This window comes from Salvelinus fontinalis, chromosome 34 (assembly GCF_029448725.1).
Source record: "Salvelinus fontinalis isolate EN_2023a chromosome 34, ASM2944872v1, whole genome shotgun sequence".
Lineage (NCBI taxonomy): Eukaryota > Metazoa > Chordata > Actinopteri > Salmoniformes > Salmonidae > Salvelinus > Salvelinus fontinalis.
The window spans coordinates 8,311,644-8,331,759 of NC_074698.1; the positions used below are offsets into that span (position 1 = coordinate 8,311,644).

Sequence of the window (20,116 nt, forward strand, 5' to 3'; positions counted from 1 at the left end):
TTACAGTGGGGCCAAGCCATAGTATCACAGACCCTGGGGACTAGGGATTGTCTGGGAGCCTCCTGTGGTGGATCTATCTATCTATCTGACTGAGAAGGATGTGTCCAAAGCTGTCCGCTGCTCTGCTTTCCAGGCTAAGACTGGATTTGCCCCATTGGGATTCTGAGGCTACAGATTCAATATGCTAAACACAAGTGCAGACCCAAATCAACTATAAACAGCCAACCAACTGGCTCCAAAACACATGAGCTCAGTCCGTGTGAGAATTCCAATGCAAATCAGTGATGTCAGCATCTATCCACTGCCCACCATTCCCAGTAGCTGCCTGCTCTGACTGAGGTCTGAGGTCCAGTAAGATGGCTGCTGGTCTTACCTTCCTCTGGTCCGCCAAGGTCACCTGGACGTGTTGTCTAGGAGGGGTGTCTCTCCTCACCCTGCTCCCCCTCTCCTCCTCTTCCTCCTCCCTGGAAGCATCTGACAACCTGCACAGAGACAGAGGGGAGGTCTAAGAAGTAGCCATGCAAATCTCTCTCTTGTGCTCATGCTCGATTGCACACACACACACACACACACACACGCACGCACGCACGCACCTGAAAACACAAGGACAAACCTTCCATGACACTCAGCAATAGAGATTCCTTCTGCAGCACACACATTTCAATACACGCTCAGGGTTACAACGTTCCATCAACGTTCACGCACAAACACATCATTTAAAAGGCCTGTATGTTGGCTCGTGTGTTAATTGTGCACCTGTCTCTCCCAGAGGTGTTCCCAGGGCGGTCCATCTGCCTCTCCTCCTGGGGGTGACCCTGCTCTGAGGATGGCCTGTCTGAGGCACACACGGCCACCGTCTCCCTCCTGTTCCTCTGTCTCCAGGGGGCAGAGGAGGCTGGTCTCTCTCTACGAGGCACTGGTACATTATCATGTCTCTCTGCCCTCCTCTCCTCCACCCCATTCCCCCTCTCCCCTCCTCCATTCTGGTCCTGCTGTCTGCCCTCCCTCATAATGTCTCCGTCTCGGTCCCATTCTGGTCCTGCAGAGGGGCTCTTCCTCAGGATGCCTCTGATCTCTCCTGGCTCAGAGTCCCTGCGCTGCTGCAGGCCCTGCTGGGACGGGTCAGGTCCTGTGTTAGGCTCCACGTCGGCCCCGGGTCGAGGCTGGGCCTGACGCACCTCACTGGGCCTCAGGTTGACGGACTGCTCCTGCTGCCGGTCGGAGAGGGTGGGGGACAGGCGCAGCGGGGGCAGCTGGATGGGGCCTTTCTGGAGCTGAGGGAGGCCAAAGCGAGGAGAATACTGTCAGAGACATGGAGATAACAGATTCTACTCATCACAATAGTGTAAATCAGTATGAAAGCTATAAGAAGAAGAGGCTACTACATATTTCTGAGTCATCCTTTTGGACCTGTCTAATTGTAGTGTGATTGAATTGGGCGCTAGTGTAGTGTTACCCTCTGGACAGTGTTATGGTCGACATTGGCTATATACTGATCAAATAAAACTATTGATCAATCCAGTGCTCAGAGTGTGACATTCAATTTGGGATACATACACTTATTCACCCACTCATGCTCACGTCAACATCCAGTACACACACACACACACTGAATCACCTATGTCACAATCCACATTTCTCAGTTAAAGAAAGACACACACACAAATGCAAATGTCATCTCTAATATTCCCTCTTCCATTCCTCTGAGGATGTCTTTCTTGGTCCCACACCCACTCACCAGGCTGACCTCCTCCACGGTGATGGGCTGTGTGCGGTAGCGTGCCCCCTTCTGCCTGCGTCTCTCTGGGGGGGCATGGGGAGCGGCATCCCCCTGGTTCCCTGGCAGGGACAGCTTGTTGAACAGAGCCAGCTTCTCACTCATAGTCAGCTTACTGTTCACATCGTCCTCCACCGCCTCGGCCTCGGCCTGCACAGCCTGGGCCTCGCCTGACTCCACTGGCTGGGGGGTGCTGCTGGGGTAGATAGGTAAGAGAAGATGGATGGTGAATGGAAGTCATGGAAGAATAGTTCAAATAGAGAAACAGCCCTGTTAATTAAAATGCGGACTGACGGGAACTGTGGAACACAATGTGAGATATTTGCAACATTAAACTTGTTAAATGTAATGGCAAAATGTAGATTTCTGCCTAAATAGACATAGCCAAAATTGTATTTTATCCTGAGAAGGCCATAAACAATACCTAGTAATGTTTAGACTGCGAGAAAGATTACAATCTCACCTTACTGGTAAAAATAGGTATAAATTCCTGAGGAGCAGTCACTTTTGAGGACACAAGCCCAAGTACACAGTCCAAAAAATAAAAACATGAAATATTTTAAATTATGTATTTTCTATTCGACAAATCTGTATGAATAGGGCTTGAAAATATGATACACTTTCTAAATATAGTAACAATCAAATTACAAAATGACTAACTGTAAGATTTCACCTTCCTTGTATCTGTAAAATACATATTTGTATGTTTAGTGTTAAAAAAAAAGAGGCATATTTTCTTAAGATTTCTCTTGATTAAAACTTCTGCCTCCACCCTTCTGAACACCACACAGGGTTCTAGCTTGGCTCCCTGAAGTCGTTATGAAATCGCCTTTCATCTCATATTAATATGACAAACAGAAAGTGTTTTTTGTTTAAAATCTATTAATTATTTTCGATTACTTTGATAAAATTGGCTATAAATCGATATCTGAATGTGCTAGAGCGACGAACCCACGCTCTCCTGCTGCGCTAGGATCTAACGGATTGCAGTCATATGCTGTGTCAGTGGCTGTGATGTGTTCAGCCAGGAGTTGATGGACAGTAGTAAGAGCGAATTAAATGGTAGGCGGGACATCCCAGCTTCAAGTGATGTCACAGCCTGAGTCACACAAGCGGAAGAGGACTAGGGCTACTGCTGAATGCAAGCCTTTTCGATCTACGGTGTCCACACATCGATTTATAAGCAAAGATGTTGGTCGGAACCGGTACCAAAAGCACGCTAGTCCCCTCTTTAGGGGAGTTTACATCTAAGCGGTACCATACCAAAAGGTCTTACTATAATGCATTATCTAGAATGCTATACATAAACCGTATAGCATAAACCGTATCACAACTTTAATCAGTTATGATCTCATAACCTGCCTTCCATGAGGATTCCACAACCCACTGGGCAAGGAATTTTAATGTGTGAGAGGCCAATGTTTTTTGCATAAGATCTGCCAACACCTCATTGCCAACAGATACAATATATCCTTGTCCATTTCCATTTCCATTTCCATTTAAGTCATTTAGCAGACGCTCTTATCCAGAGCGACTTACAAATTGGTGCATTCACCTTATGATATCCAGTGGAACAACCACTTTACAATAGTGCATCTAAATCTTTTAGGGGGGGGGGGGGGGGTAGAAGGATTACTTTATCCTATCCTAGGTATTCCTTAAAGAATTGACCACCGAGGTGTGACCCTTGACCCTGCTTACCCGGTGGCCACCACCATCTCCTCACAGGTAATTGGCTGAGTGAGTGAGCGGTGCTCATTGCCGCGGCGTACTCTGCGTTCATACGTGGCGCTGCCAGAGCGAGGCTTCAGAAAGGAGGAGGCCTCGGGGGCTGCTGTCTTCTCTAGCTCCTGCAACAGAGAGAAATAGGGAGAAGAGAAAAAGAGAGTGAGAGAAATAGTCATTCATAACATGTATGTTGGTAATTGATACGTAATATCTGACCATTACATGTTGCACAATAATGCCTTTGCCACAGGTGTATAATCAACACTTAGATCAAACAGAGCATATCATGGTTGAAATGACAGAGAAATGACAAAAATGTCCTCTCTTTTTTCATCTCTTTCATTGAAAGTCTCTCTCTTTCCTGGCATGTGAATGGAGGTGCGGTACTGTACGCAGCGGAAGTGGGTCAGATAGCTGGTGAATAAACCAGGGATCTGTAAGGTGCTGTGGGTGGCCTATGTAAGAAGGTAGAGGAGAGGGATAGAATGCCAGGGCTGCAGGTCACAGTGTAACCAGAGCTCCCTCAGTAGTGTACCGTTACCTCCCTGGCCCTCCCCTCAGCCCCCTCCCTCCTGGCCCTCCCTCCCCCCTCCACCAGCCAGCCTGACAGGAGCTAGCTGCGGGCTAATTACAACCACCTGTTAATGCCTGTTCATGGCTTGATAGTCCCTGGCAACTTTTCACCTAGGTTTCGACAGATGCTACGTGACTAAAACCCACCAGACTAAGAACAGAAGGGTCCACCTGCATGCACTCTGTGGTCTGGCTTCCTGTATGTCCTATACTACACTCTGTCTGCATACCTGGTCTTATTTAGGCCTTGTACTATTATACAAGACTCTGTCTGGATCAGAGAGCAGCACCTGTTTGGCCATTCACACTCCTCAACATTCGTTCGGTGTGTTCAGCTCTGCATGCTCAGCCCAGCCTGCTGGCTCATCATGAGTTGCTCCGTGACTGTAAGGTGAGCAGCTGCCAGGACTGGTACATGAGATCTCTCTCTCTCTCTTGCTCTCTCTCTGTCTCTCTCTCTCTCTCAACATGGGCTCTGTTGTGTCTGTTGATGTGCAGTTGTGCGACATAAGCCCTGTGTAGCCCCCCTGGTCTCCATGGTGATGACCTTTTGTGATCAGGCATGGAGACAGACAACATGGTACAAGGGAACAGGAGGGGGGTCCTGGGAGAGGGTCCTGTTTCACAGCAAAGGCTGAGCTAGATGGGCGTGCTTACTTTAAACAAAGACATCTTGGCCGCCACACTCATCTTGGCTCTGTCATCTGTCTTCACATCTGCTGGGGGGGGGGGGGGGGGGGGGATACATGACATTAAATATATACATCCAGTCAGGCAAACAGAGGCAAATACATTAGAGTTAAGTACATTCACACTCAAAGACACACCGTGTTAAAATGCTAAATCCCTGTGAGTCTGTCTGTGTCATCAGCAGGGGACATCATTTTGGCATCACTGAGCCTGCCAAACACATTAACCCTCGAAATAAAAATAGGCAAACAAAAGAATTGAACAGCACCCAACTGATCACATAGCAAACTCACAGTCCCTGTCACACAGCAAACACAGTTCACCTGCTCATAGTAGCAGTCAAGCCTGTCAGTCAAGCCGTCAGTCCACTGCGACAAAATGCGATAGACATCTCTGTGACTGATCCCTTCGCGTGAGGCCATCGCCCTGCACCTGGCCCTTACTACACTGCCACATGGCACCACTATCTCTCAGCTGGCACCGCTAGCTGTTTGCTTCTCCTCTCACCTGGCTTGAACTTAGTGACCACACGGCTCATCCTTTTGACCAGGCAGTTGGACAGCAACGCTGATCGAGTGTCAACTGTCTCTGGTGTTTCTAACACCACTCTCAATGGCCATTTAATCGTTGTATTTTAGGTGGACAGCCAAATGAACGCATGAGAGAGAACTTATTGGACAGCTACTGCGTACAAGCGGGGACTATTTTTTTTATAGTGGCGGTGTGGTGCTCAGGCATGCTTTTATGGCTCATAAATCCATCCCCACCGAGGAACTTCAACATTCGACCGTCACCCTGTGCCCATCTGGGTCAGGTGGAGTGTTTAAAAATAAAAGCCCTTGATTTATTTGATGTTCTGTTTATTATAGATGTTCTGTAAAGGCAGCTCCGGAGTGGGGTTGAGTGTAAGTCGAGGTCAGAGTGTATTCATCAGGTTTACTGTTACGAAAGCACTGTCATACAGTAACTGTTAGCTGATATAGGTTTGTGTGTTTATATCTTCGGTTGTTTTTGAGTGAAAATAGAGAGAAAAAAACAGTTATTCCTTCTGACCCTGTGTTGTCCACCCCCTTTTTTATCTGTCTGTCTCTCGATCAGCTGAAGTGTGATGACAAACGCCTATTATAGTAGCCTGCTGAGCCATTTTAATCACACGCTACTTGTGGAGACAAGTGCTGATCAGAGCGCTTTGCCACCTCCTATCTCCCATGTCGGCACTTCTGTGATCGAGAGAGAGAGTGGAGAGAAAGAGAGGGGGGAAAGAGAGAGAGAGCACCTGCTCTTCTTTGTCACTGTGTTAAACGTTATCTCTTGCAAGCCACACAGCACTATGCCTGTTACCCTCTCTCTCTCTATTTTTCTCTCTCTCTCTCTGTGTTCGTCTCTGTCCCTCTCTCACCCCACTCAGTTAACACAGAGGCAGTACAGAGGCAGTACAGAGGCAGTACAGAGGCAGTACAGAGGCAGTACAGAGGCAACACAGAGGCAACACAGAGGCAGTACAGAGGCAGTACAGAGGCAGTACAGAGGCAGTACAGAGGCAGTACAGAGGCTGTGCAATAGGCAACGGATCAGCCGGTTGTGTGTGGCAAAATAAAACAGGCCACGTGAGAGCCAGGTGGGCAGGGGTGTGTTACCTTTAGCATTCTCCTCTTCTAGCAGCCTGTGGGGCAGAGAGAGAGAGAAGAGAGAAGAGAAGAGAGAAGAGAAAGAGAGAGGAGAGAGGAGAGAGGAGAGAGAAGAGAGAGAGAGAGATAAAGAGAGAGAGAGAGAGAGAGAGAGAGAGAATCAACACGAGGTCATTGGCTGAAACATGCACACAAGACAAAAGATGAGAGGAGTTTGACCATGCTCATTCCTGCCTGGTGTAAATCTCTCTTTTCACTCTCTCTCTCTGATGTCTGTGTGTGTTGCTGTATCTCACACACAGACCCAGGCTCCTGGGTCATATCTGCACGCTCAACAAAGCAACACTGTTCATGTCATGGTTGCTATTAAGCGCCATGAACGGATGCAAACATCCACGCAAATCATGCCGCTTGCCAGTGTACCAAGGCCAAACTATTTCAATAAATAACCACAAGGACCCCCAGAAGAGATGCTCCTCTATGAGAGGACAGTACATATCTGGAAAGCATTTACATGCATACAAACCGCTGTCACACACTGTCAAAACAATCAGAAAAGAAGAAAGAAACACAGCAATGGCACAAAACACTGCAAACCTCTCCACCTGAAGAGTAACCAAACTAGGGCAGAGTCTTCCAGATGAGCCCCAGGCTTGACCTGCATGCTCTGATATGACATGGTTGATATGGCTGGCCGCAGCACACAGTCCCTACCCGCCGCTCTCCTGCACCTCACAGGCTGTGATCGGCTGTGTCCTGAAGCGCTCGTTGGTTTTGCGGCCCCCACCTGACACCCCAGGGTGGTAGCGACGGGTGCGCCGCCGTCCCCCCTCTGAGCCCGGCTTTACAGCTAGGTCAAGGGAAGAGGCCGCACGGCCACTGTCAGGACTACTATCCCCAACCACAGAGGCACAGGGTGAGCATCAGGAGAGAAGGGGAGAGAGAGACAGTGAGAAACTGGAAGCAGTGGGACTGACGCCCACACATATTCAGAATAACAACACACACACAGGCCGTTTCATGCAGAAGACCCTACACTTTCTCAGGCTGTGTTCCAGTCCCGGTCTGCTGCAGCAGGGCACTCCTCAACTGGCCCACCGACACCCGCGTTTGCAGCTGGGCCGCGTCGGGTCCAGGGGGGCCTGGGGGAGCTAGGGGCTCCCCCCCACTCAACATGCCGGCAGAGCCAGAAGAACACTGCCTGGAGGCGGGGGAGGAGGTGGGGAGGAGGGAGGTGGGAGAGAGGTGGCGTAAGGAAAGTGGCAACCTCCTACAACTACGCCAATTCCTAAAGAGCACCCCTGACAAAGTATTGTGCCTCTTAAAGGAAAGGGAGTCCAGGTCCGGAGGGTATAAAACACACATGGAGGAATCAATGTGACCTCTGCTGTACTAGTACTGCATGACGCTGGGAGTCGGGTTTAGCTCGCTCCGTTTGAATTAGCAACAAAGGCCATAAAGCACAGGTGAACTCTGACAACTGTTTAACGAGGCTGAAAGGTCACCGGGAAAGAATTTTCACTGGAGACGGAGCTTGGTGACTGGTGGGGGGGTTGTTTTAAGAGGTGGTTACACATAATATGGTTGTTTCTATTCATCAATCTGTTGTTAGGGAACAGGGAAAAGGCCAGTCTGTTGGGGCCGTTACTCTACGTGTACATGGCCTGATACTGTATAAGACAGCAATTCACTGATGGCCAGCAGGCATTAACTGCACACTTTCAGCATAACTAGGTTCAGTGGTCTGAGTCAGCATGTGGGGTGACATCACGGTCAGTGTATGCAATCTGTCTGCCGCATCACTCTTTGTCTTCTTGGTGGGGGTTTGAGACGGATCTCCACTACTGATTGGCTAATGGCTACACATGCAAGGGACTCACCTTCGGAGGTGTGTTGGGTCTGCAGCAGTGTCTGCCTCAAAGCCGTTGGAGACTCTCCTCGGTTCTGACTCCAGAGGGGTGTTGCTCTCCCTCCTGCCCCCCTCCGGCCCCGCCGCTCTGCCGTTCACCCCCCCAGAGAGGATCCTGTCTGTGGAGGGAGGTGCGCCGTCTGAGTTCATGCGAGTCCCATCCCTCCTCACCCACTTGGATGGGAGCTCCTCCATGTCGCCGTAGCGTTCTTGTAGCTCCCGTCTCCTCTCGGCCTTGTAGCGGGCGATCCGCTCCGATCTGGGCTCCAAGGCGGGGTTCTCTATGGTGTCCATGCTGCCTGTTCCTCTCCCTGTCTGTTCCTCTCCCTGTCTGTCTCAGTAGGCCTCCTTTAACAATGACCAGGGCATTGATGACTCAAACCTCAAGAGATTCCCTCCTACGTCACTTCTCAGCTATCAGAGATAAATGGTCAAAAAGGTCCAAAGTTGGCATGTAGAACCAATCAGCACCTCCGTTGTTGGCATTGGGAATGTCTTCTTCCAATCAGCAGGCTGTCAAGACAGACGAGTCATTCCTTTGAGCTCATTGCACGGCTGAGACAGAGGGAGCAATAGAAGCATCAGATAACTGCGCCATCTCACTTTCTCAACCAGGTAGCCACACATTCATTCACTACCAGTTGAATAATTCATTCACTGTTTGTTTCACATCCGTATGTTCTTGGTTAAGTCAATCACTACGGCATAAACATACCACCAGCCTACAAGTGCACTGTTACATCGAATAACATGACGCTATGATGAAACGAAAACATAAAAGAATTTACAGTGGCCCGATTTGACACAAATCTCTCTCACGCTCACATAGCACTGACCCAAAACAAACCATACCCAGTTGAAATGTCCCTTATAAAATCAGCGTCTTGCTTCATCTCATTTTATAGCAGCATTATGACTGCCCCCTCTTTTTTATCTCCTTCCTTCCCATGTCGCCCGTCTCTCTCTCTCTCTCTTCTCTCTTTCTCCCTCCTCTTCCCTGCTGAAGCCCTGTAAGACAACCTGTTGTAGGCTGGTCTGCAAAGCAGGAATCTCCCCTTGCACTGAAACCCTATACCACTGCCAGCCAGTCAGCCAGCCAGTCAGCTCCACTTCAGTCCTACAGTACATGGCTGACTGGCTGCAGGTTTCCTAGTAGAATTCCACTGGTGATCATTAACGTTGGACAGGATCAGCGCCTCTTGCTTTCAACGTTAGTTAGTGCCTTCCCATGTCAGCGAGCTGAAAAGTTGGGAGACGCTGTCCGGCAAGTGATGAGTTCACTAACAAAACAAAAGATTACATTTACAAAGTAAATCATATTTTAAATAGGCCTACCCAGAGTTGGTATAGTTCGCTGGTTGTTCAAACCCAGTCATGGTTTATGTAGGCTACAGCATTCATTCTGATCCTCTACCAAATAACATGGTACTCAACATGTCATTGGGAATGTATGTCCCTGGAAATGTCCCTGAGCAGGACTGTCCACACTCACTCCTCTGACAGTCTAATGTCTCTCTCGACAAGCGCACACATGCGAAACCTACATCCGGGTTACTAGGTTACCTGGCTGTTTGAACACAAACAGGGATCTGAACCACTGATCAAATAGAAATAATGACATCACCACATTTGTATTCTCAATCAGTAGGGCCTTGAGCCATTTGATAGGCCGCCCAAAAAATTGGCATGTGAGCGTGTTCTGAAATGGCTAAATGTTAGCGTCAGCATTCTTGTCTCTTTCCCACCACAGCTGAAACACAATGGGGCCTATGGAACAATGAGCAGAGAGAGCTATGGGACTCATAGGACTTAACGCAGCAGAGCTACTGCAGGCTTAAGGCCACTGTACTCTGTGGTGGTCTGTAACAGTCATGGTTTCACCGTAAACCGATAAACACAGACGTCGATTACACTGTAGATACACCGCTTGCTCTGGGTGTATTGGGAATGGTGTGAGACAGAGTGTCTCCCAGATTGCAAGTTTATATACGGAAGACATTATTGACTTTTTTTTATTTTTTTTTATACATTTTTATCCCATTTTCTCCCCAATTTTCGTGGTATCCAATCGCTAGTAATTACTATCTTGTCTCATCGCTACAACTCCCGTACGGGCTCGGGAGAGACGAAGGTCGAAAGTCATGCGTCCTCCGAAGCACAACCCAACCAAGCCGCACTGCTTCTTTAACACAGCGCGCCTCCAACCCGGAAGCCAGCCGCACCAATGTGTCGGAGGAAACACCGTGCACCTGGCCCCCTTGGTTAGCACGCACTGCGCCCAGCCCGCCACAGGAGTCGCTGGAGCGCGATGAGACAAGGAAATCCCTACCGGCCAAACCCTCCCTTACCCGGACGACGCTAGCCCAATTGTGCGTCGCCCCACGGACCTCCCGGTCGCGGCCGGCTGCGACAGAGCCTGGGGGCGAACCCAGAGACTCTGGTGGCGCAGTTAGCACTGCGATGCAGTGCTCTAGACCACTGCGCCACCCGGGAGGCCCTCATTATTGACTTTTAAATCGATTTTGCATTCCCTCCTCACCCTTTGACTGCAGCTCTCGGATTAGTGTGAGCAAGCGACTAACATAGAGCCAGGTGAATCTGCAAATCTCACGCGGCCGCAGACGACAGCAAAAGGCCATGCCCCCCCCGAAAGCGGAGCTGTCAGACGCAGTGATCCCCATGGGACATCAAGATTCAGAAGGGGAGCTGTGTTTGTGTGCTCACGCGTGTCTGTTTGTGTATGCGAGGTCAAGTTCAACACAACCACAACATTGATTACCACAAGAAAAGAGACAGCTTGGTTAGTATAGCCCTACCTTCTCAAGAGTAAGAGAGGGCAAGATGAGAAACGTCCCAATACCGTGTAATTGAGTGTGAGTAAGACAATGAAGACGGAGACAGAGAGAGTCCATCTTTTGGGCAGACCGGTGCAGAGGTCATGTGACGGGCTAGGCAGGGCTGGATTGGGTGAGAGAGGTTGGTTGCCATTGGAGCTCAGCATGGATCATCAGCCCCTAATCCAGTAACACTAGTTGACAAGCTTGTTCTAAAGCACCCGGATGAACAGACTAGTTAGTACTCGCTAGGAATACACAGAGAAATGAGACTGTATACACTATTTGCCAAGATAAAGTTGAATCAACATGCAAAAGTAAGTTCATAGAGATTTTAATGAGGCAAAACGGAAGGTGGGTATCGTATCTCCCCACATGTCATTGTAAACAGAGCTGAGGTGAAGTAGTCACGGACACTATGTTTTATGTCCCTCTTTCACCCTGGTCCCACGCTGACCCTGAGGACACACAGGGCATTGAGGAACTGCAATGAACAGCATTAATGTACACTATATATATACAAAAGTATGTAGACACCCATTCAAATGAGTGGATTTGGCTATTTCAGCCACACCCGTTGCTGACAGGTGTATAAAATCGAGCACACAGCCATGCAATCTCCATAGACAAACATTGGCAGAAGAATGGCCTTACTGAAGAGCTCAGTGACTTTCAACGTCATAGAATGCCACCTTTCCAACAAGTCGGTTCATCAAATCTCTGCCCTGCTAGAGCTGCCACGGTCAACTGGAAGTGCTGTTATTGTGAAGTGGAAACGTCTAGGAGCAACAACGACTCAGCCGCGAAGTGGTAGGCCATACAAGCTCACAGAACGGGATCGCCGAGTGCTGAAACGCGTAAAAATTGTCTGTCCTCAGTTGCAACACTCACTACCAAGTTCCAAACTGCCTTTGGAAGCAAGTCAGCACAAGAACTGTTCATCGGGAGCTTCATGAAATGGGTTTCCGTGGCAGAGCAGCTGCACACAAGCCTAAGATCACCATGTGCAAAGCCAAGCGTCGGCTGGAGTGGTGTAAAGCTCGCCACCATTGGACTCTGGAGCAGTGGAAACACGTTCTCTGGACAAATCTGGGTTTGGCAGATGCCAGGAGAACGCTATCTGCCCGAATGCATAGTGCCAACTGTAAAGTTTGGTGGAGGAAGAATGGTCTGGGGTTGTTTTTCATGGTTCAAGCTAGGCCCCTTAGTTCCAGTGAAGGGAAATCTTAACACTACAGCATACAATGACATTCTAGACGATTCTGAGCTTTCAACTTTGTTGCAACAGTTTTGGGAAAGGCCCTTTCCTGTTTCAGCATAACAATGCCCCTGTGCACAAAGCGAGGTCCATACAGAAATGGTCTGTCGAGATCGGTGTGGAATAACTTGACTGGCCTGCACAGAGCCCTGACCTAAACCCCATCGAAAAACCTTTGGGATGAATTGGAACGCCGACTGCGAGCCAGGCCTAATCGCCCAACATCAGTGCCCGACTTCACTAATGCTCTTGTGACTGAATGGAAACAAGTCCCCGCAGAAATCTTCCAACATTTTGCGGAAAGCCTTCCCAGAAGAGTGGAGGTTGTTTTAGCAGCAAAGGGGGACCAACTCCATATTAATGCTCATGATTTTGGAATGAGATGTTCGATGAGCAGGTGTCCACATACAGATGAGCAGGTCATGTAGTGCAGGACAGTGGCAGCTCCTGAAGGGAGGATGGCTCATAATAAGGGCTGGAATGGAGGAAATGGAATGGCATCAAACACATATAAACCATGTGTTTGATACTGTAAGGGCTGTCTCTCTCCTCATCCTCGGACGAGGAGAGGAGAGAAGGATCATCAGACCAAAATGCAGCAGTAGGGAAATAGGCCATCTCTTTATTTGAAAAACTATGATGGCAACACAAAAAAAAAAAAAACTTTCAAAAATACAAAACAAGAAAACGACGTTGACGAAACCTGAACATAAACTTACATAACTAAACGTAAACTCACGGACAGGAAACAGACGACATCAAAATAAACGATCAGCCAAACAGTCCCGTATGGTACATACATTCGACGACACAGGAGACAATCACCCACAAACAAACAGTGAGAACACCCTACCTAAATATGACTCTTAATTAGAGGAGAACGCAAAACACCTGCCTCTAATTAAGAGCCATACCAGGCAACCAAAACCAACATAGAAACAGATAACATAGACTGCCCACCCAAAACACATGCCCTGACCTAAACACATACAAAAACAACATAAAACAGGTCAGGACCGTTACAGAACCCCCCCCCTCAAGGTGCGAACGCCGGGCGCACCAGCACAAAGTCCAGGGGAGGGTCTGGGTGGGCAGTTGACCACGGTGGTGGCTCCGGCTCTGGACGCTGTCCCCACACCACCATAGTCACTCCCCGTTTCTGTCTTCCCCTCCCAATGACCACCCTAAAACTAACATCCCCTAAATAAACGGCCAGCACCAGGAGAAGGGGCAGAACCGGGACAAGGGGCAGCACCGGGACAAGGGGCAGCACCGGGACAAGGGGCAGCACCAGGATAAGGGGCAGCACCGGGATAAAGACCAGCACCGGGATAAGGGGCAGCACCGGGATAAGGGGCAGCACCGGGACAAGGGGCAGCACCGGGACAAGGGGCAGCACCGGGACAAGGGGCAGGTCCCGGCTGAGATACTCTGGCAGATCCCGGCTGAGATACTCTGGCAGATCCCGGCTGAGGGACTCTGGCAGATCCCGGCTGAGGGACTCTGGCAGATCCCGGCTGAGGGACTCTGGCAGATCCCGGCTGAGGGACTCTGGCAGGTCCCGGCTGAGGGACTCTGGCAGGTCCCGGCCGGAGGGACTCTGGCAGGTCCCGGCCGGACGGCTCTGGCAGGTCCCGGCCGGACGGCTCTGGCAGGTCCCGGCCGGACGGCTCTGGCAGGTCCCGGCCGGACGGCTCTGGCAGGTCCCGGCCGGACGGCTCTGGCAGGTCCCGGCCGGACGGCTCTGGCAGGTCCCGGCCGGACGGCTCTGGCAGGTCCCGGCCGGACGGCTCTGGCAGGTCCCGGCCGGACGGCTCTGGCAGGTCCCGGCCGGACGGCTCTGGCAGGCCCCGGCCGGACGGCTCTGGCAGGTCCCGGCCGGACGGCTCTGGCAGGTCCCGAATGGACGGCTCTGGCAGGTCATAACAGGACGGCTCTGGCTGGTCATGGCAGGACGGCTCTGGCTGGTCATGGCAGGACGGCTCTGGCTGGTCATGGCAGGACGGCTCTGGCTGGTCATGGCAGGACGGCTCTGGCTGGTCATGGCAGGACGGCTCTGGCTGGTCATGGCAGGACGGCTCTGGCTGGTCATGGCAGGACGGCTCTGGCTGGTCATGGCAGGACGGCTCTGGCTGGTCATGGCAGGACGGCTCTGGCTGGTCATGGCAGGACGGCTCTGGCTGGTCATGGCAGGACGGCTCTGGCTGGTCATGGCAGGACGGCTCTGGCTGGTCATGGCAGGACGGCTCTGGCTGGTCATGGCAGGACGGCTCTGTAGGGAGGAGAAGGAGAGACAGCCTGGTGCGTGGTCTAGGCACTGGCTGCGCTGGAGAGGAGGAAACAGCAGGAGAGAGAACCCGGAGAGACAGCCTGGTACGGGGGGCTGCCACCGGAGGACTGGTACATGGAGGTGGCACCGGGTCTACCGGACCGTGAAGGAGGACACGTGCTCTTGAGCACCGAGCCTCCCCAACCCTACCAGGTTGAATGGTCCCCGTAGCCCTGCCAGTGCGGCGAGGTGGAATAGCCCGCACTGGGCTATGCAGGCGAACCGGGGACACCACCTGTAAGGCTGGTGCCATGTACGCCGGCCCGAGGAGACGTACTGGAGGCCAGATACGTTGGGCCGGCTTCATGACATCCGGCTCGATGCCCAACCTAGCCCTCCCAGTGCGGCAAGGTGGAATAGCCCGCACTGGGCTAAGCACGCGTACTGGGGACACCGTGCGCTTTACCGCATAACACGGTGTCTTACCAGTACGACGCCTTCTACCTCCACGGTAAGCACGGGGAGTTGGCTCGGGTATCCTACCCGGCTTTGCCACACTCCTCGTGTGCCCCCCCCCAAGAAATTTTTTGGTCTGACTCACGGGCTCCCAACCGCGTCGACGCGCTGCCTCCTCATACCAGCGCCTCTCAGCCTTCGCTGCTTCCAACTCCTCCTTGGGACGGCGATATTCCCCTGGCTGAGCCCAGGGTCCTCTACCGTCCAGGATCTCCTCCCAAGTCCAGGAGTCCTTTTTGCTCTGTTGAGCACTCCCTTGCCGCTTGGCCCTAGTTTGGTGGGTGATTCTGTAAGGGCTGTCGTTCTCCTCATCCTCGGACGAGGAGAGGAGAGAAGGATCATCAGACCAAAATGCAGCAGTAGGGAAATAGGCCATCTCTTTATTTGAAAAACTATGATGGCAACACAAAAAAACAAAACACTTTCAAAAATACAAAACAAGAAAACGACGTTGACGAAACCTGAACATAAACTTACATAACTAAACGTAAACTCACGGACAGGAAACAGACGACATCAAAATAAACGAACAGCCAAACAGTCCCGTATGGTACATACATTCGACGACACAGGAGACAATCACCCACAAACAAACAGTGAGAACACCCTACCTAAATAAGACTCTTAATTAGAGGAGAACGCAAAACACCTGCCTCTAATTAAGAGCCATACCAGGCAACCAAAACCAACATAGAAACAGATAACATAGACTGCCCACCCAAAACACATGCCCTGACCTAAACACATACAAAAACAACATAAAACAGGTCAGGACCGTTACAGATACCCTTCCACTTATACAGCTCCAGCCATTACAACAAGCCCGTCCTCCCCAATTAAGTTGTCACCAACCTTCTGTGATGTAGGAGGTATTACCTCTCTGATTCAGAAGGGGTTGGGTGAAATGCAGAAGACATATTTCAGTTGAATGCATTCAGTTGCGCAACTGGCTAGGTATCCCCTTGCCAGTGGTGACACGTCATTCAAGGCAGGTAGGGCAAAAAACTTAAAGAAATTACTAGTAAAATAAAAATACATTTGGGGGGGGATTGCCTGTTTTGCATGTTATTTTGGCATTAATACGTGTCACATATCAGTTGGCAAACAATGTAAAAAAATATATATATATCATTGAGTTAATAAAGCCGCATTCAAACATGGTGTCTTTTCTTTCTTGAGTAAGGCGGCTCCAAAATGCAGGTGTTTCAGCCTAGCTCAGTGCTTTCTGTGGTGGTGGGGCAAGCCAGCAGAAAATACAGAGCGTTGCGCCGTGATTGGCTCAGTGTTCTGTCACTCGTGGGGACACTACTTCACCGCCAAGTCTAAGGTATAGCTAGAAAATTCAAGCCCCTTGGGTGCTGCCATAGAGTTACATTAGAAGTGCCCATCCAAAAAGGCTCAAGGTCATTGGCCACAGATAAAATGATGTCAAATCAAGTTATATCTACAGTAGCTTTGATTGGACTGATCATGTCAACATCATACTTTCAAAATCTTAACTAGCAGTCATCATCATTAATCAAGTCAACAATATACTGGCAAATCATTTTTAATCCTTGTCATATGAAGAGAAATTATAGATAAAATGTATCGGCTATTGGACATAAACATTACAAAACAAACTGGTAATCTCAAATTCAACAATGAGTGGTTTGGAAGGAATCAGTGGCTAACTGCAAGCATTGCAAAGCAATCATTAGCCTGCTATTCAGTGGAGTGGCTGTGTGGTCCCAAGTCTAAGATTAATGGGCTCTTTTCCAAGTTTAAAATGATAAACATTCAACATTGGCCATGCTGTCAATGAAGCATGATTTGTGCCGCACTCAAAACAACAGTTAACTCTGAACTGCAAAATCTGACTTTAGTGAGTTCAAGACCACCGGGAACTCGGGGAAAAACGAGCTACGACTGGGAAAATACATTTTCAACTTTTATCTAACTCAGAATTGTAACAATTATGAACTCGGACCTCTTTCTAGGGCTATATGACCTGAAGATCACTGACATCACCATGATTCAACCATTTATTTCTTCTCATGTTCCAGTTGTCTTGAACGCACCATAAATCCAGAGAATGGCAGACTGATGACAAAATTTGCCCACGATGTACCGCCGCATCACCTTCCTGTTCAAGTGAGCACAGCACAACAAAGTGAGTCCAAACATGTCGCGTATCCTGCTGCATAAAACTTATGTAATATGCCAGGGAGATATGCATACTGTAGCTAAGAAAGTAATACTAAGTGTATGTTGTGTAGTAAGCAGTTAGTAGCCCATGTGCCTCACCCTAATAATTTGGTCTATTTTCACCTCTTAATTTCACCTACTGTTTTAACTTGGTGGTGCACATGTAGCCTATGTAATGTAATCATTGAATATTGTAAGAGCTTTCATTGCCTGCTTATATGCCCCCTTTATTTATCCTATGGTTCTGACTTTGTGTACAGGTAGAACACTGTAAGAACGGCCTATGTTCTGAATTCTGTCGCTGTACATTTCAAAAGTGTCGAATATATAGTTATATTGACTACATCCGTTCTAGCTCGCTCATTATTGTCTTGTTCTAAATTACGGATTGCCTCTTATCCGTTTTTCGTCCCCTTATGACATAGTTTGTACATCTCAATTGTCAGTAGAAACCACATTTGTTTAAGCAAGTCAGCCATATCAGCTATGTTTCTTAAAAAGGCAGTAAATGAGGCTGAATGAACTGTTTCACTGCCAGACAAGACTCCGCTGATAGCCAGGTGTAGCACTGGTAAGGTGTTGGGACTGCTGTTGGGACTCTGCTGTTGGGACAGATTTATATAGGCCCTGACAGTTTGTGGGCACCGTTTGTCACCGTTATAGTGCAATTAATGTATTGTTTAGTGCTGTGTAGTGGCTTTGCTGGCATAAATACCACCATTTTTTTTGGGCCCCACCAAGATTTACATGCTAAAATCGCCACTACTCCTTACCCTATTAGGATATGTTTTTTTGTTTAACAGAACTCAAAATGCCCACACAGTAATCTAGAATTATAGACGGATTATTCATAGATAATGTCCATACTAAACCTTAGAACTTCCAGTACAAATGCAATGGATTTTTCCCAACCATGGGGTCTCTGATCTCACATCTTCCCCCATTGAAGTTAAATGGGTGATATGTTAAATCAGAGGATGTCACCAAATTCAGGACAGGAGCAGACTGTGAAGTCCAGATTAAAGAGACATAGAGGAATTACACACGATTAGAATGGTAGCCCCCCCCCCCCCCCCCCCCCCCACTGGGCAGCAGAGTGATTTTAAGAGCAAATGAGCGGTGGCTTCCCATCCACTCTTCCCATTTTAAAGGCGCCCGCTTGCTTCCCAGCTGAGACAGTTCTGAACAGTTTGTGCATGTATTATGCCAACTTTCTGTTCGTCCTGGTCTTCGGCAAGGGGTTTTCCGGCTGTTTGTGCAAATTCCATTTTTTCTCGAGGCAAGCCAAAGTCGGTAGCCGAAGTCTACGCCCCTTCTTCGGTGATTGGTCAACAGTAAGGATTCTTCAATTAAGTGTTTGTCATTCAATGAGAGTCTAATCCTTTTCATGCACATTTTTTAACTTGAGAAATACGGCACCAAACATCTTAGATGGATGTAAAAAGATCTCCTCGGGAGAAAATGTCAAAATGAATGACAGATTTCTTGAGTTATCTTAGATTCATTCTGACTATTTTGAGGAAGTGTACGCTGGCTTCGGCGTCTCAAGATGGACAACCAGTACTATTGCCAGTTTTTTTTCTCGCTTTTCAAGCGAAGGTCTATTAAGGGAGAATGCGAGCGGTCGGCGAGGCGCTAGCCGAACCGAAGCATGCGAAAGGCTTAAGGGGTGTTACCTCTCTGTACCCATGTTCTGGATAGTCACTGGACACAATGGACATGTGATGCAGGTGAATTAGGGATAGATTTAACCAGAGCCTTCTATTTAAAAGAAAATGCTCTGGGTTTAAATAGCTCAGAATGCTGCTATCACTGGGGCCATGGCAGAGTTTTGCAGAGCCTATACAAATACACTCTGATTGAGTTTAGAAATGATAACTGCAGCTTCTAGGACTTGTGTACACTATGGAACATAATGCCTCTAGAGCAGCTGTAGCTCTCCTCCTCCGCCCCTCATACTGTAACCCATCCCTCCGCCCCTGGAATGTGACACATTAACAGTTGTTTACTGTATGATATCCACGTGTGAACAATTGGGAATATTTAGCTTCACCCATGCCGGATGGCATCCAAAAGATCGAGCCTGAATTACATGCGAGTATGAATGATGACATGACATCACTGTCCCTTTCTGTACATATAGTTCAGTCCTAGTTGATATGCCAGCCCACTCTAACTTCCACCCTCTACATCAGCCACAATGCATTCAGTAGCTCACCACTTCAAGAAAACGCAATGGCAAAAAACATCATCACCACCCAATATTTATCCAAAAATAGGATCTCACAGTATAGTATGAAAGAACTCGGATGAAAAAAAAAAAGAATGACAAAACAAGACATGAGCCATGGCACGAATGAGAGCAATTTTCCTATTCAAACAAGTCTCAAGTCAAATGTTTTGTAAGATAAAGACATTAGGCCGACCAAGTCGCTCTGCAGTTTGATATTACAGATCTATTAACAGAGTATAATCACTATTTGATAGCACATTTCAATTAATTAAAAAAACTGGGGGAAGACCTTGCATTCGGGACACAATTCCTTGTCAGTAACTGACGCGTAATGGACACAATTCGAGGGTCTATTTTCCTTGCCACTCGTGCGAACTGGAGAGTTTTATTTCTAACTAACTTTGTAGCTATACGATTAATAGATCAAATTGGACTTTAAATGCACATTAATTCAATTTAACCATGCCCTTAAATGTGTCAGTTTATTTGAGTCGAATCAATCTAGTTGTGCCAA

General features: G+C 48.7%; 1 protein-coding gene across 4 annotated transcripts in view; it reads right to left on the bottom strand.

The window, feature by feature from the left end:
• LOC129832994 (supervillin-like) overlaps nt 1-20,116 on the bottom strand; it is a 39,395-nt gene that overhangs the window by 15,335 nt on the left and 3,944 nt on the right. For 2 of the 4 annotated variants that reach the window (XM_055897187.1, XM_055897188.1), the window contains 9 exons: nt 8,277-8,860; nt 7,433-7,597; nt 7,111-7,284; nt 6,406-6,431; nt 4,736-4,794; nt 3,479-3,627; nt 1,739-1,973; nt 757-1,274; nt 374-482 (listed from right to left, as the gene is read on the bottom strand). In XM_055897187.1, the coding sequence (XP_055753162.1) occupies nt 374-482; nt 757-1,274; nt 1,739-1,973; nt 3,479-3,627; nt 4,736-4,794; nt 6,406-6,431; nt 7,111-7,284; nt 7,433-7,597; nt 8,277-8,599 (1,758 nt within the window). In that variant the 5' untranslated portion in view covers nt 8,600-8,860. The remainder of the gene's footprint in view (nt 1-373; nt 483-756; nt 1,275-1,738; nt 1,974-3,478; nt 3,628-4,735; nt 4,795-6,405; nt 6,432-7,110; nt 7,285-7,432; nt 7,598-8,276; nt 8,861-20,116) is intronic. The other 2 variants (XM_055897189.1, XM_055897190.1) reach the window with 2 other exon arrangements.